This window comes from Nesoenas mayeri (assembly GCF_963082525.1).
Source record: "Nesoenas mayeri genome assembly, chromosome: Z".
Classification (NCBI taxonomy): domain Eukaryota; kingdom Metazoa; phylum Chordata; class Aves; order Columbiformes; family Columbidae; genus Nesoenas; species Nesoenas mayeri.
This window is the reverse complement of record NC_137542.1, coordinates 64,341,470-64,355,524: the sequence shown is the minus strand read 5'-3', so window position 1 is coordinate 64,355,524 and position 14,055 is coordinate 64,341,470. Positions and strand designations below refer to the sequence as shown.

Here is a 14,055-nt window from a genome sequence, read left to right as displayed (position 1 = left end):
TTGCAGCAGTCATCTGAAAAGCTGAAGGAGGCTGAAGGAAAATTTGAGGCTTCCTGCCATGTCTACTGCTGAAATAGAGTTTCTCACTCTTGGAAATGACCTTTCCACCCCTTCTCACTCTCAAACAATTTTTTTCTTATTTGGTTTGTTGGTTGGTTGTTTTTGTTGTTGTTGGTTTGGTTTGGTTTGGTTTTTGTGTGCTTTTTTGTTGTTGTTGTTTTGTTTTGTTTATTTGTTTGCTTTCTTTCCCCCCCTTCATTCTATAATTCTTGCAGGGCAAATACATTTGCTGTGACAGGTGAAATTAACTTTTTTTTAAGGCACTTTTCAGCCTTTAATTACTGTGAAATGCAATTAAGTGTTCTCAGGACCCTTCTGCACTTCTCATCTAACACAACACAATGAGAGTTTATTCCAGGTTAGACCAAGACCCATACAGCATTATAAGCTAACTTCAACATCAGCCAATACCAGATGTGTAAGGAAGAATGCAGGAACAGAACAAGTGTGTAAATTTTCTTCCTAGCTGAAAGAAATCTAGGTTTTGTTTTGTGTTTTGTTTTGTGTTTTGTGTTTTGTTTTGTTCTAAGCCAGTGATAACATCTGAATTTAACAGCCTGTTATGTAATTTATTGTGTGAATTTGCCAAGTCACCTTTTGAAATAATGTACATTTACACCACTGAACATGTTCTGTGGTGAAATGCTCTGCAGCTCTAACCACGTGTGGTGTGAAGTGCCTCTTTTTGTTTGCTTTAAGCCGGTCACCCGCTCATTTAATCCGATGCACTCTCATTTTTGTACTAGAAGAGGCAAACAACAACTGTTGCTAACCACCCTCTCCCTGCCGCTCCTGACTCTGTAGATTTTATCACACTTTTTTCATTGGTCAGCTCTTTTTCAGGCTGAGGGGTTGACTTCAGAATCACTGGATTAGCATGAAAGTAATTCTGTACCCGTGACAATCTTTGCCATTCTCTCCACCTTTTCATGTTCAGCTCAGGCTGACTACTGTAATAATGTTCCAGAACAGCCTGAAGTGCCTAAATTTGCTTTTACGGTTTTCTTTTCAACTTATTATTTCTACTTTTTTATGTCAGTTTCTATTCCCAATGCTAGTGGAGGGATATCTATTTTCAAAATGTAGCACTGGCCATCAAAGCTGATGCAGCAGAGTACTTGTCATATAAACAAAACATGTTTGTTTAGGTTACAATTGATTTCATGACTACCCTGACTATTGAAAATCTTTCTAACACTCTCCACATAAGCACCGAATTTTTCATTGTAGACAAGCTCTGGCAAATTAGGGGGAGATGCCATAACTAATGTCTCAGATATTTGAGATATTTTCCATTTAATTCTGTAGTGATGCAAGTAAGCCCTGAGGGAGTATAAACCCATTCGTAAGTGCAGTGAATATTGGCAGGTATGCTCTTCATTCACTTAGAAACCCTTGGCAATAAGCTATACTGTGATCAAAGACAGAGAAGATTGATTTTTCCATCTAAAATTAAGCATGTGGTGCATTCCTGACAGGGCTTGAGCAGAAATAACAGCTACCTGCTGCAGAAGGAGGAAGGCCCTTGCCCTGTTCTGCCTCCCCACCTCTGGCCACCTGTGCTTATCTCTTACCTCCTGACAGACACCTAGTGGGATCAGGAGGCCCAGAAAGCCAAAGGCAAAATGCAGAATGAATCACACCTTCACAGTTGCCAAGACATTAGTCCAAGGTGGTATTTTGACAGCTACACACCTAAAGAGGGGCAAATTTAGTCCTGATTCATCCTGGGCTAAATGTGCCATCCTTGGGTGGGACTATGCCGATTTTGGATCGTGACTTAATAGCATTCCTGACTTGTAACTAATTGTCTTAGCAGGGGTCCAAAGATTTCTGTGATTTTAGCTTAAATGAGAAATTTTTCTTCTGTGTATATGTTGTCTACAGGAATAATCTGTTTGCTTGAGTCTCTGACATTTCTGCTTTAATTTAAGGTACCATCTTTTTCACACACAGCCAGTGACAAATATGGTGACTTCTGACTTTTACCTATTATCTAGCAAGATCTTAATTGCTAACTAAGACTAACACAAGAGTCTTTCTAGGCGAGGCTTTACCAGTCCAATTAACATGAACTCCCAAGTATTCGGCAAAGCCTGTTCAAACCATGTTCAGTGAAGGCAGGAGATTCTTCAAGTAGCACAACTCCAGCTACTCTCTAGACAGCCTCTGCGGGATGTTATAAACAGAGAGCGGCATCCCACAGCTCATGAAAGGCTTGTGATGTGGCTTCAAGCCCAGGTATTTTGGGTTGCTGAGTGTAAGAGTTTCAGGCACCGTGATGAGAGGACGCTGTTTGCTGATGAGCACTCTCTCTTCCCTGACACGGAAGTCTATTATGGATTACTCCATACAACTCACTGGCATGTGGTACAACACTGTAATATATGAGATAAAAACAAGACCGCACTTAGGTTCAATGTTCCTGGGCTCCCATTCAATGCTTATATATTTAGTATCTCTTAAAAAGTTAATAATGCTTCAGTGAGTCTTGTGTCTGGACTTTTGGAGATAGTTTCTTTTCCATTCATGTCTATCACAACACGTTTGCTCCTGTACCCCATAATGTCACTATCCTCTATTAAATCACTAACATATAAGCATATTATTCCAAATTACTTAGTGCTTTCCTCCTTACGTCATACAGCAGCTACATTAGGAATGATAACACCATTATTCCCTGTGGTGCCCTGCTGATGTGCCATACACTTCTGCTTTCTTGACTGCTGAATACAGCACTCTTTTGAAAAAATGCTTCCTAATGACATTTTGACTATCAGACAGGTTTCCTTCACTGCCTGAAAAAACATGTGTTCTTTGTGGTCACTGGCAATCAGGACAAATATTACCTCACTTTAGACTGATCACTTATTTTTATGACCTGTGATTTGTTTCCTGAATAACTTAGTAACTTACGTTCTACACATACTCTGTTACAAGTTACACAGCACTGGCCATTTTTTTAGGAGAGCTTTTCGACTAGTATTTTGACAGCAAATTCTTATTCCTTTAAACATAATTTAGGACACAATTTTCCCAAGTAAACATTTTAGTGATCTTTTTCCACTCCTATGATGCTTCTGAGCAGCTAACGAACTTTGCTTTAGCAATGTGTATTCTTTCATGATTTTGAGATCCTAACTGTAACCCTTTTTCAGACCTGAAAAGATACTTACTGAGCTCAGGCTTCATTTCAGTGTAACATGCTTTGGCGCTATTTTATTTCTCAACAGAAGTTCTCCATCTACAACTAAATCCAGGCTTAGGTTTATGTTTCCCATTATACAAAATACACAAAAAGGACTGAAAAAGCAAGCCAATACTATTTTAGCATTCTAAAATACTTTTTCTCTGATGTAGAATGTGTTTTTTGAAGGTTTGCTGTTTGATCCAGGAAATGTAACCACACCTTAGAGAGTCCCTTGAACTGCAGCTCTTGAACTGCTTCAGTTGATTCCTGATACCACTCAGTGATATAGTTTTCAGCATAATTTGTCTCGTCTCTGAAATCTCACTTGAGGAAATATGAGATCATATCTCCAGCCTAGTTAATCCTAGGCTGACAGCTGGGACACACTTCCTACAGCTTCTGTCTTGGAATAAACTTTCTGTGACTCATTTTCACTTCAGTATTTCAGACTATTAAAATATTTTGCATGTTGGTAATTATCAGTTGTACTAGTAATTCTGAAATCTTTCTTATATGTTGATGGTAGACTGCAGTAAGTGTGAAGCTGAAGTATTTATTGTTTTTACTTTCAATAGCCTGCAGTGATTCAGTTTGGTTGGTTTGTTTTGTTTGTTTTCATCTTGGCTCTATTCCCTTTTGCTGCAGGTACACTGCCAATTTCATCTTGCAATAAATTTATAAGCTTCCTTTTTAGTTCAGAACAAACTCTGTCCTCCCCAGATCCCCTCTTCCTCCAAATCCGTTTTGTTCCTTCTGAATTTGATATGCATTTGCTAGTTTAGATACAGTAACATGGGCTTCTTCCCACCCCAGTCTTTTCTGAGCAATCTGATTAATTTTTCCAATTTTACAGATATACTGGACCAAATTGCTGCAGGTCCCGCCACCATCCTTCATATATGTTTGATCATCCTCTAATTCTTGGCTGTGATGTTAATCCGTTAGCTGCTCTTCAGCAGCACCTTTTGAATCATCACATCCCTGAGACCTTCTGTCACCACTAGTTGAGTAGTTTCAGGTTTATCATTTATTTTCACTCATTACAGAAGTCTCAATTTTAAGTGATCAAAATCCTCTGTACAAATTGACTCTCAACTCCAGTGTAGTGAAGAGGTATCATAAGAGCCAATAACATTTACACGCACATGGAAAGCAATACCTTCCGAAAGCCTTGCCTAACACAGGAACCTTAAGCTTAGTCAAGAAAGAATAATAAATTAATTATTAACATAGTCTTACAGAAACAAGAACAAAGGGAACAGTTTATTGCGGATATTCCAGAGAAGAACTGGTTTAAAAGGCACTAAAATACAGGATGAGATAACAAGGTCAGTGCTATTTGTAGTTATGCCAGGAGGCCCATTGGGTTCAGGTGTGGTGACGGCGGAGGCAGGACCATGGCACAGCACAGCTCCTCTTCCCTCGTGTCCCTCAGCCAGCATGTGTAGCATTGACGGGAACATGAGGCTTCTTTCCCCATAAATCTCCTCCTGCACCCTCCTGTGCAACGCTGTCCCAAACTCCGCAAACACTGCTGAGCTTTAACATTCATTGCAGACGGACTAACAAGTTCCTGACAAACGTGAGATTAGGGCCACCGAATTACTCAGCGAGGGCAAAACAAAACACACCGCTAACCTGCGGACGACCAAAACTGCGGGCTGGGAATGATCCCTGCCCTGAGGAACGGGATTTACAAACACTCAACTGCAGCAGCAACGGCTTGACTTAGGGCCTTGAAGACGTCTCATTAGTTCTCAGAACGGGAAAATCACGGGCGCGGGGAAGAGGTTTGCGTTACACGAGTAACGCGCTTCCTGGGAAGAAGAAAATTAAATAGGTGCCACGTCGGGCACGAATTCGCTCGTGACGGGGAAGCGCCGCAGCAGCGGAGACAAGAGCCTGCCGGCGCCCGGCCCGGCCCCTCGCTGCCCCGGCCCCCGGCTGCCCCCGCCCGCCCCCGGCCCGGCCGCCAACACCCACCGGCGCGGCGGCCCCGCCCCTCTGCGCGTGAGGCCCCGCCCCGCCGCCGCGGAAGGGGCGCCCCCTGCCGGCCCGCGCGGCCGCGCATGCGCCGCGGGGCGCGCGGGCCCTTTCTTCCGGCCGCCATCTCGTTGTCGCCCGCGTGCGCCGCCTGGTCCAGCGCCCCGCCCGCGGCCCCGGCCTTTCCCCCGGCCTCTCCCCCGCTCCGGCACCGCCGCCACAGCGCCGAGAAGGTACGAGAGGGACGGTGGGAGGAAGGTGGTTTTGCGGCTGGGGGTTGCGGGTCGGCGGGTGGAGGCAGGAGAGGCGGTGACGGGCTGGGCCTGAGCCGGGCCTGAGCCGCGCCTCAGCGCCGCTGCCCTGGAGTAGAGCCCCGTCCGGCCCGGTGCCGGGCTGGGGATGTTTCTGCCGGGGATCGGAGTGGAATGAGGGTTCGCTGCGGATCCGCCTGGCCCCCTTTCCTGCTGCCGGGCCAGCCGCTGCCTGACCCGCCTTCCACGGGCGCTCTTATTGCTTCCGCAGATGAAAGAAACGATAATGAACCAGGAGAAGCTCGCCAAGCTGCAGGCCCAAGTGCGCATCGGGGGCAAGGTAGGAACCGCATCCCCAGCGTGTCCCTGCGGGCACACCGGGCCGAGCACCAGCGGCCCCGCAGACCGGAGCGAGAGCAGCCCCACGTTGTGGGAGCTGAGCTGCTGCAGGGACCTCTAGAGTCAGCCCGGGAGAAGCGATGTGTAGTAGTTCAACCTCCAGCCTTTTCTGTTCGGACTTGTGGTTACATATTACAGTAGTCTCGCAGCCTGTGTTCTTGTATGAGCTGTCTTATAAGGCACGTAGGATTTGACGTGAGTAAACCTTCCAGCAGGTGAGCTCGCGTGTAGGTTTTGTAACAGATTGTAGGTGGTTACATTCCAGACTCTTATCACAAATCTTTAAGGTGTCTATGGTTGGTTTTTTTGCCTTTTAGGATAAAGCTGGAAAATCTGTACTTTTCATACTCTTGTAAAGTAGCGTGCTTGGAAGACCTTTTTATGATGGTGTCTGAACATATGTAGCCGTGTGGTTACTGAAAATTTTGAAAGTATGTTGAGTATAGTCATGTGCTAATAAACATTTTAAGTACAGTGTTGATTTTAAGGTAAGAATTAGTTTTTTTGTATGCCTGAGGAAGTGTAACATGATATTCTCAAATACAAACTATTCAACAAAACTCTTCCTGACACAGTTCTCAGAAGCTTTCATTCTGTTTTGAGTCTTTTTTTGCCCTTAGCTGGACATTTAGACAGCCTTAAGTCGGGGTTAACATAGTAGTTAACTGGTTTAGTGATTTTGCATTTGTTTTTGTTTGGTTTTTTTTTTGGTATGGGTTACTATTTAGGCAGAGAATTGCTATATTATATTGATGATAGTCTTTGTGTTACTAGCGTGTGTGTATTGACTATGGAGGCTTTTAATGTTTGTCACATAAGAGCATACATTCAGACTACAGCTCTGACAGCTCTCTTGTCAATATGGGCTTTTTAGAGACATAAAGCAAAGCTGAATGATACTGTCTTTCAGTTTTAAAATTGGTCTGTGAGATACTTTGAATGCCTGAACTTGTCTTTCAAAATCGGTTTTACAGCTGGAAATTATTACTGGGATTCTTCATGGTGTTGTCACCTTCTAAGTTGAGATGGGTGTGGAGGCGACAAAGAGGGAAGAGTCACTTCTTGTGAGAAAAAGTTGCACGTGTCCTCTGTTGGAAGGTTTAAATGATGTTGCAAGGCTGCAGATCTTACAAATAAGCTAAATACTGTGTTTAGGTCGAGGGCTATTGTAGTACTTATGTGAAATTTGAGATTTTTGTGTAGAATATTGCTACGGCTATAGGTCATGGCTCTTATTCCAAATCTATCTAGAGGAGTGGCAGATGAGTCTGAAGTACTCCATTGTTGGCCTGCTGTATCCACTCCCCTTTAATATAGAGGTAGGAGGGTGTGCACAGTATGTTTAAGCATGATTAGGATAGATTTTGCTTAGTATAAACCTTCAGTCTTTAGAAGCTGAAATCTGCAGAGGTGAAAGCAGCAGCTCTTCATTTAAATTCGATTGTCTGAGGTTTGATGCTTATGTTCAATATGGATAAAAAGGAGGTACATGTTCCTTACATAGCTTTTGATTCAATACTTCATTTTTTGAAATTTACTGAGCAGTCTTTTTTCGAGAAAGACTTAATGTGTGTCTTATGTAGCTCCATTCCTGGGTAGTTAAGAGACTAAAATAAAGCCATTTCTATTATGTTAGTAATTTTCACATTGCTGTGTGTGCAAACCCAACGGTAGCAGGGAAAAGATATCATGCTTTCTAAACAAACTACTAAACTTCTGAGCTGTAGTCTTCCAAGCATTAGTTTCATGTGAATTTGTCATTAACATTCCTTATTGCTTGTAAATGGAATATGTTAGAGCTGTTAGTGTCCAGTTGGTTTTCTAACTTCTGCCAGTTAACTCAAAAGGTATTGCAGCCATTTATACAACTGTGCAGCATCACATTCTCTTATTGCTAGCATGTGGCAAATGGGCAACTGGAGTAGGACTTAGATTAATAGTTATAGTGTGTCTGAAAGGAACTTAGTTTCACCTGTTCCTGGATGTTTTATGTCTGATATTACTGTAGCATTATGATTGTGAAGAAAATATAGAATGACACTTTCTGCTTTTTTCATAGGTGTAGATATATTCTAATATGAGACAGTTATTTCCCTGGAGAAATCTAGAGCTCTTTGTCTTTAGGGGAACTTGACCTTTGTTTGTTTTGCTTTCTAAACAAGGGTAGTCTGGAATACTATGTAGACATATTTTTTTAAAAAACCCGTTTATAACATATTTGAAAGACGCTTATTTTCCCCAAATATGCATGTGTAATTCAGTCAGATAGGAGATGTCTGTTTGGAATAAAAGTTGAGTGTTTTGAATTTTCTCACATTCGTTATTGATGAATTCATAACTTACGGCCTCTGACTATTATCAAAATTTGGCTACAATTTAAGACAGGCGATCTAAGGAAAAATTCATAAACTTCAGAAGTTATCTAAAACTGTGCTCATTTTTCAGTTTTACGCTTATGATAACAGATAAGGTTAAGCTTGCAGTTTTTATTTTCTAAGATGCTGCAGAATCCCTATGAGAATTGTGGAATAAACATTTTCTGCAGCATTGCTTCCTAAAACCTCACGCTTCTCTGCAAAGCTTGCTTTATAGCAAGGGAAGGACTGCTGCAGTGCAGTTGCGGGGGTGGGGTTGTATGCACTGTAGCAAAGAAGCAAGACTTTGTATGTTAAGTTAATCTGTAGATGGCTGCAGAGTAGTTATACGGCTTTGAGGATTAGAGTTTGTGAAGAACTACTTAAGTATTAATTTGTAACTTTTTTTTTTTTGGAAAGGGTACTGCCCGCAGAAAGAAGAAGGTTGTCCACAGAACAGCTACAGCAGATGACAAGAAACTTCAGTTTTCTTTGAAGAAACTGGGAGTGAACAATATTTCTGGAATTGAAGAGGTAATTGCTTAAAAGGAAAAAATACTTTTCTATGTAGAAATATAAAACGTATCAGAATCTGTTTCCTGGTAAGTAACTTACTAAACTTGTCTGTAAATTATCAGTAGGTCTTTGTTGAGGTTTAGGAGCTGCAATTTCCTGTTAAATTGAAAAATCTTGTTATACTGGTTCAAATACTGGATTTTTTTTCTTGCAGGTAAACATGTTTACCAACCAAGGAACAGTCATTCACTTCAATAACCCCAAAGTTCAGGCATCTCTGGCTGCTAACACTTTCACTATCACCGGCCATGCTGAGACAAAGCAGCTGACAGAAATGCTTCCTAGCATCTTAAACCAGCTCGGAGCTGACAGTCTGACCAGCCTGAGGAGATTGGCAGAAGCCCTACCCAAGCAACGTAAGTTGAAACTTGAATGCATTTCATGCTGGCAGCTGATGTGTGGCTTATTTGTGTAGCAGCAGTGAAATTCATTGCTCTCTCACTGTCTACAAGCATATTATAAAATGCCTATAAAGAAATGGGACTCTTGGATGTTATTTATAGCTCAAATCCAACAAAGAGTAAAACCAAATAGAGCAGGGGCACCTGTCAGCATATCTTGCAGCTGGTCTGGCACTGGAAAGCTATAGCCAGGCTTGATTTCATGGTAGTTTACTTCTTGGTGTGGCTACCATATTTTGACATACGTCATTCATTAACGCTAGGTATAAGAGTTAGGTTTTAAGAAAATACATACTTTGAGTTTATCTGTTTTGACACTTTGAATGGAAACACAAGTAATAGAGAGAGTTACTTCAGAAATCTTGCAACTGCTTTGCTGGTTCACAGGTGTGGATGAAGGTGTTTATTCCATGGACTTTTTGATAGTTAGGAGTGAATTATGCAGTGTTTATAAGGGAGTATGTTAACAGTTCCTCTGTGTGTAGAAGAGTGTAGAGAACAGGACTATCAGGAACATTATGTTAGATGAACCAAATTCTAACTCCATCTTTAAATTAGTAAAAGAACGTGGACGTATGTTCTTCCCAAAACTGTGTGGGAAAAGTGGAGAAGGGACCTAAGTGTATGGTGTTTGGAAAAACTGCTGCTGCTAAAGGGTGAGAATTTGGAGTGAAACACAGGCTTGTTGATGCTGGGAAAACTCCTTGTGTCCTGCATGTACTGTCTTCCTAATTTTATGAAATATCTGAATCACAGAATGTTAGGGATTGGAAAGGACCTTGAAAGATCATCTAGTCCAATCCCCCTACCGGAGCAGGAACGCCTAGGTGAGGTTACACAGGAAGGCGTCCAGGCAGGTTTTGAATGCCTCCAGAGTAGGAGACTCCACAACCTCCCTGGCCAGCCTGTTCCGGTGTCCGTCACCCTCACTGAGAATAAGTTTCTTCTCATATTTAAGTGGAACCTCTTGTGTTCCAGTTTGTACCCATTGCCCCTTGTCCTATCATTGGTTGTCACCGAGAAGAGCCTGGCTCCATCCTCGTGGCACTCACCCTTTATGTAAACATTAATGAGGTCACCCCTCAGTCTCCTCCAAGCTAAAGAGACCCAGTTCCTCAGCCTTTCCTCATAAGGGAGATGCTCCACTCCCTTAATCATCTTTGTTATCCTATGCTGGACTCTCTCTGAAGTCCGTTCCTTCCAAGGTATGGAATATCCTGAACACATAGTCTATCATTGTGTCCAGTTTGTGGTAGTTCTTAGCTTCGTTCTTACATTTTTTTTTCTTGTACTTTGCTGCCAACAAGACATGCTGTATTTCCATTCCTCAAGTTGATGATACTTTCCTCCTGTCAACTGCCCGCTGAAAAAGTCCTGCTAGAAGTAGTCTTCAGGAGGTGGAGTAAACTGCTTCTTTCCCCATGGAGCTTATCCTTCCTAAAGCTACCAGTGTGGCTTCATTGTAGCAGTAGGGCTTGAAAGAAAAAAAACTTGAAGGATTTAAAATGATTGCCTAAGATCTCTCTTCTCATAACAAAGTCAGTGTTTTCTGGATAAGCTCAATTGTGCAGTTTTAGTATTAGGGAAGATCGTTTTAAAGTGCTTGCTTTGTATGACCTAGCAGATGGCTATTCCCTTCCACTTTAGGTGGATGCCAGAGTAGTTGCACTAAACTTTCCAATCAGAATTGTCTTGCTAGATTTGGAAGCCTGACATCAAAAAGTAAATGGTCTGTCATTACTGTATTTACAGGTGCTAAAGTAAACTTAGTCTGGTCTTGGAGATGAGAGGGAATGCATATAATTTAGGAGGAAATAACATGGTTTGCTTTTGAAATGTTGCATTTGACACTGAGAGGTACTTAAGTTGTAACTGCTTTCTGCTGTTAAAAAACAAAGTAGAGTTAGAAGTGACTTTGTCCCAAGCCCTTACTGACCAAAGTTCATGCATTCATCAGGGTACTGGTCAAGTAGAAACCCATCTCTGTCGTCATGTTTTTCTTGAAAACTGAGGAGGATTAATTAGGATAAAACTGAGGTTATACAGAGTATGAGACAGCTTACCCTTGTAGTATAGCTAAGAATAGCAGTAAAAGTAGTGGCACAGGCACCCAGGGACCTGAGATAGCTATTCTTAGCGTTATACTGCTGCAGTTTTGGAGGTGCTCATTGGTCTGCCACAGCGGACATGCTTAAGTCTCGCTAGCTCTGGCAAATACAATAGGAATGGTTAGGAAACTACTCAGTCAGCAGATATATGGACCAGAACATGTAGTTACCTCAATCGCCTAAGTGTAAAATTGTGCATCCAGTTTCATATTCCTCTGACTTTGCCAGGGAACAATCATATTTTTAAGCACCTCTGGTCATGTGTGTAATTGTGAAGCTGCAGGCCTAAGATCATAAGATCCTTTCTTTTCCTTAAGACTTGTTGCAAGGCACTCAGTATACTTAGGTACAAGGTAGTGACCAGTAAACTGTAGCATGCATCCTCACATTTCCCCACTGGCCTGTTTGAGTGTTAGCAGCAACAAAAGTTAGTTGAAGATTTTTGTTCAGCAGGGGATCTGGATAAAGCATTGCAGTTTAGCTCAGACTCTTTAATAATGTTTTCAAAAAAACACAAAGCAAAACAACTAGTCAAGATACCTATGGTGAGCTTGACTGATGCCTTTGAACTACTTGCTCTTGCAGCTGTGGATGGAAAAGCACCACTTGCTACTGGTGAAGATGATGATGATGAAGTTCCAGGTAAAGCATGCGATGGAGTAAAAGTGAATTTTCTTGATAGATAACCTCTAGCATATGATTGTGCCAAGGAGGGTAGGAGTATTGACTAGTCCCTTGCTGTCACAGAATTTCTGTGGGCAGGTTATTTCATGGTTTTCAAACACCATGAGAGACTTAGATGGACTATTCATTTGAGCGAGTATTTTTTTCCTGTGTAGAAGTAATAGCTACGGCTAAGATAATTATTTAATATTCAATAAGAAGGGTGAGAATAAACTACCTTTTCAGTATCATTTTGCCCATTTGTGCTATAGTGAAGTTAAATGCTTTTAGAATTGTGCTTTATAATGAACTATCTAAAACTTACTTGATTGAACAAGAAGAATGAACTGTGAAGCTCTAAAAAGTTATTTGGTCTGTATTTTATAAGCTGAAGTCTTTATGTTGTAGCACTTGATATGAAGTACAACTTTGGGCAAAAAAAAAGCCAGAATGTTTGGTGAAGTGGATCAAACTTTAATTTCAATATTCTTGTTTTTCTAGATCTGGTTGAAAACTTCGATGAAGCTTCGAAGAATGAGGCAAACTGAACAAAGTGTCACTTTCCAAATAAAGTTAAAACTTGAAAAAGCTATATGGAGCTGCTACTTTATATTGTGACTGCTTTTATCTTATTTTCCGATGAGATCTCAAGATCTGTAATATTTGGAAACTCCTTGAACCTGCAGCTCTTTAGTTACTGCTTGTACACAATATTATTTTTGTGGCCTAATTGAACAAACCTGTGCTTTGAAATAAGTCAGATTGCTAATGAATTTCTGCCTAGACACAATTTTTGAGTAACTTGTATACAAGCAAAACTATATTTAATGAACTTTGGCATACAATAAAAATATAAAATAAAGTTCCTGGTGTGGCTTCTTGCCAGAAGACCATAAGTATTAAACATAAATATTAGACAATGATAGAAGGTCATGCTTTTCTGCAGAGCATCTTCTTTTTGCTGTGTTAGAAAGCTGGTTTTAAATTTTTTTTCTGTGCATAATGTTGCATTTTAGACTTACTAGATGAATTCCCAGTGTTTGTAGATCAGAGCTACTTATGCTCTAAATCTCTTTATAATCATCTACTGAATTAAAGAGGTAGATCTGTATTCTAGAAATAATTATTCATGGTGTAACATGACATAAAAAGTGCAGGCTGAGAGAGAACTTTACTTGGCAAAAACTCTGGCAAGCTGTTGGCATCTTGTGGGAACTAGATAGTAATGTTAGATTTTTATTTTCAGGAGTGTTTAATAGGTATTTCTAGGGTGTAAGTATTTAGTGAATCAAATAATATTTTCCCATTATTTTAATTTTACTTATCTGAAAAGTTCAGTTGTGGGAGGGAATGAAGTATAGGAATGGGAAAAAGCCTTAATAGAATTGATCATGGCTCTTAATTAATTCTGTATTTAGCATCTCCAGATCTGTTAACCAATAATCATATTTGGATGTTTCAGGAATATGTTCTTTCTGTTGCTTTTGTGTGTTTCAGAGGAAAGGAGAACTTGTTTACTGGGCACAAGGAATACTTTTTAAATGCTAGTCTGACATTTGCCTAGCTGGAGCTTCCAGGGATGAGAGCTAAATTTCACATTTGGTAGTCTTTGATGTCAACGGTAGATCACTTCCATAACAAGCTGAGGTAGGATAGAAGAGCACTCAACTAGCAGCCTTTTAAGGTTTTCTCTAGAGCAAGTACTTCTGGAAGTGGAAATTTGTCATGACTTGTGTAGCATAAAATTCAGGGGAAAACCTGGCTATACCTGTAGCAAACTTGTGCCTGGGAAGAGGTGGGGCTGTGTCTGACTTGCCAAGCATGTTTGTCATGGTGTAAGTCATTGCTGTTGGGAAACAGTGGAGGAATTAATTGCTCAACCCTTGCAACTTCTGTGGTTTGAGGTAAAACAGGAATCTTACATGAGCATGTCATGGCTGAAGTCAGGTGCAAGAACTTATAGTAACAATTTCATTTTAGTTGTCTCAGTTTGCAAGTACTTTATCAGTAAATTACACTTTTAACATTGAATTAATTTAAGTAAATAAAGTGCATTTATTGAATTGTGGC

General features: G+C 41.0%; 1 protein-coding gene across 1 annotated transcript; it reads left to right on the top strand.

The window, feature by feature from the left end:
• The first annotated feature begins 5,361 nt into the window (after positions 1-5,361).
• On the top strand, positions 5,362-12,577 carry BTF3 (basic transcription factor 3). Its single transcript, XM_080361966.1, has 6 exons — positions 5,362-5,466; positions 5,756-5,824; positions 8,658-8,771; positions 8,968-9,169; positions 11,908-11,964; positions 12,487-12,577. Exons 2-6 carry the CDS (start codon positions 5,756-5,758, stop codon positions 12,531-12,533), a joined length of 489 nt encoding a protein of 162 aa, XP_080218092.1. The 5' UTR covers positions 5,362-5,466; the 3' UTR covers positions 12,534-12,577.
• The last annotated feature ends 1,478 nt before the right edge of the window (positions 12,578-14,055 follow it).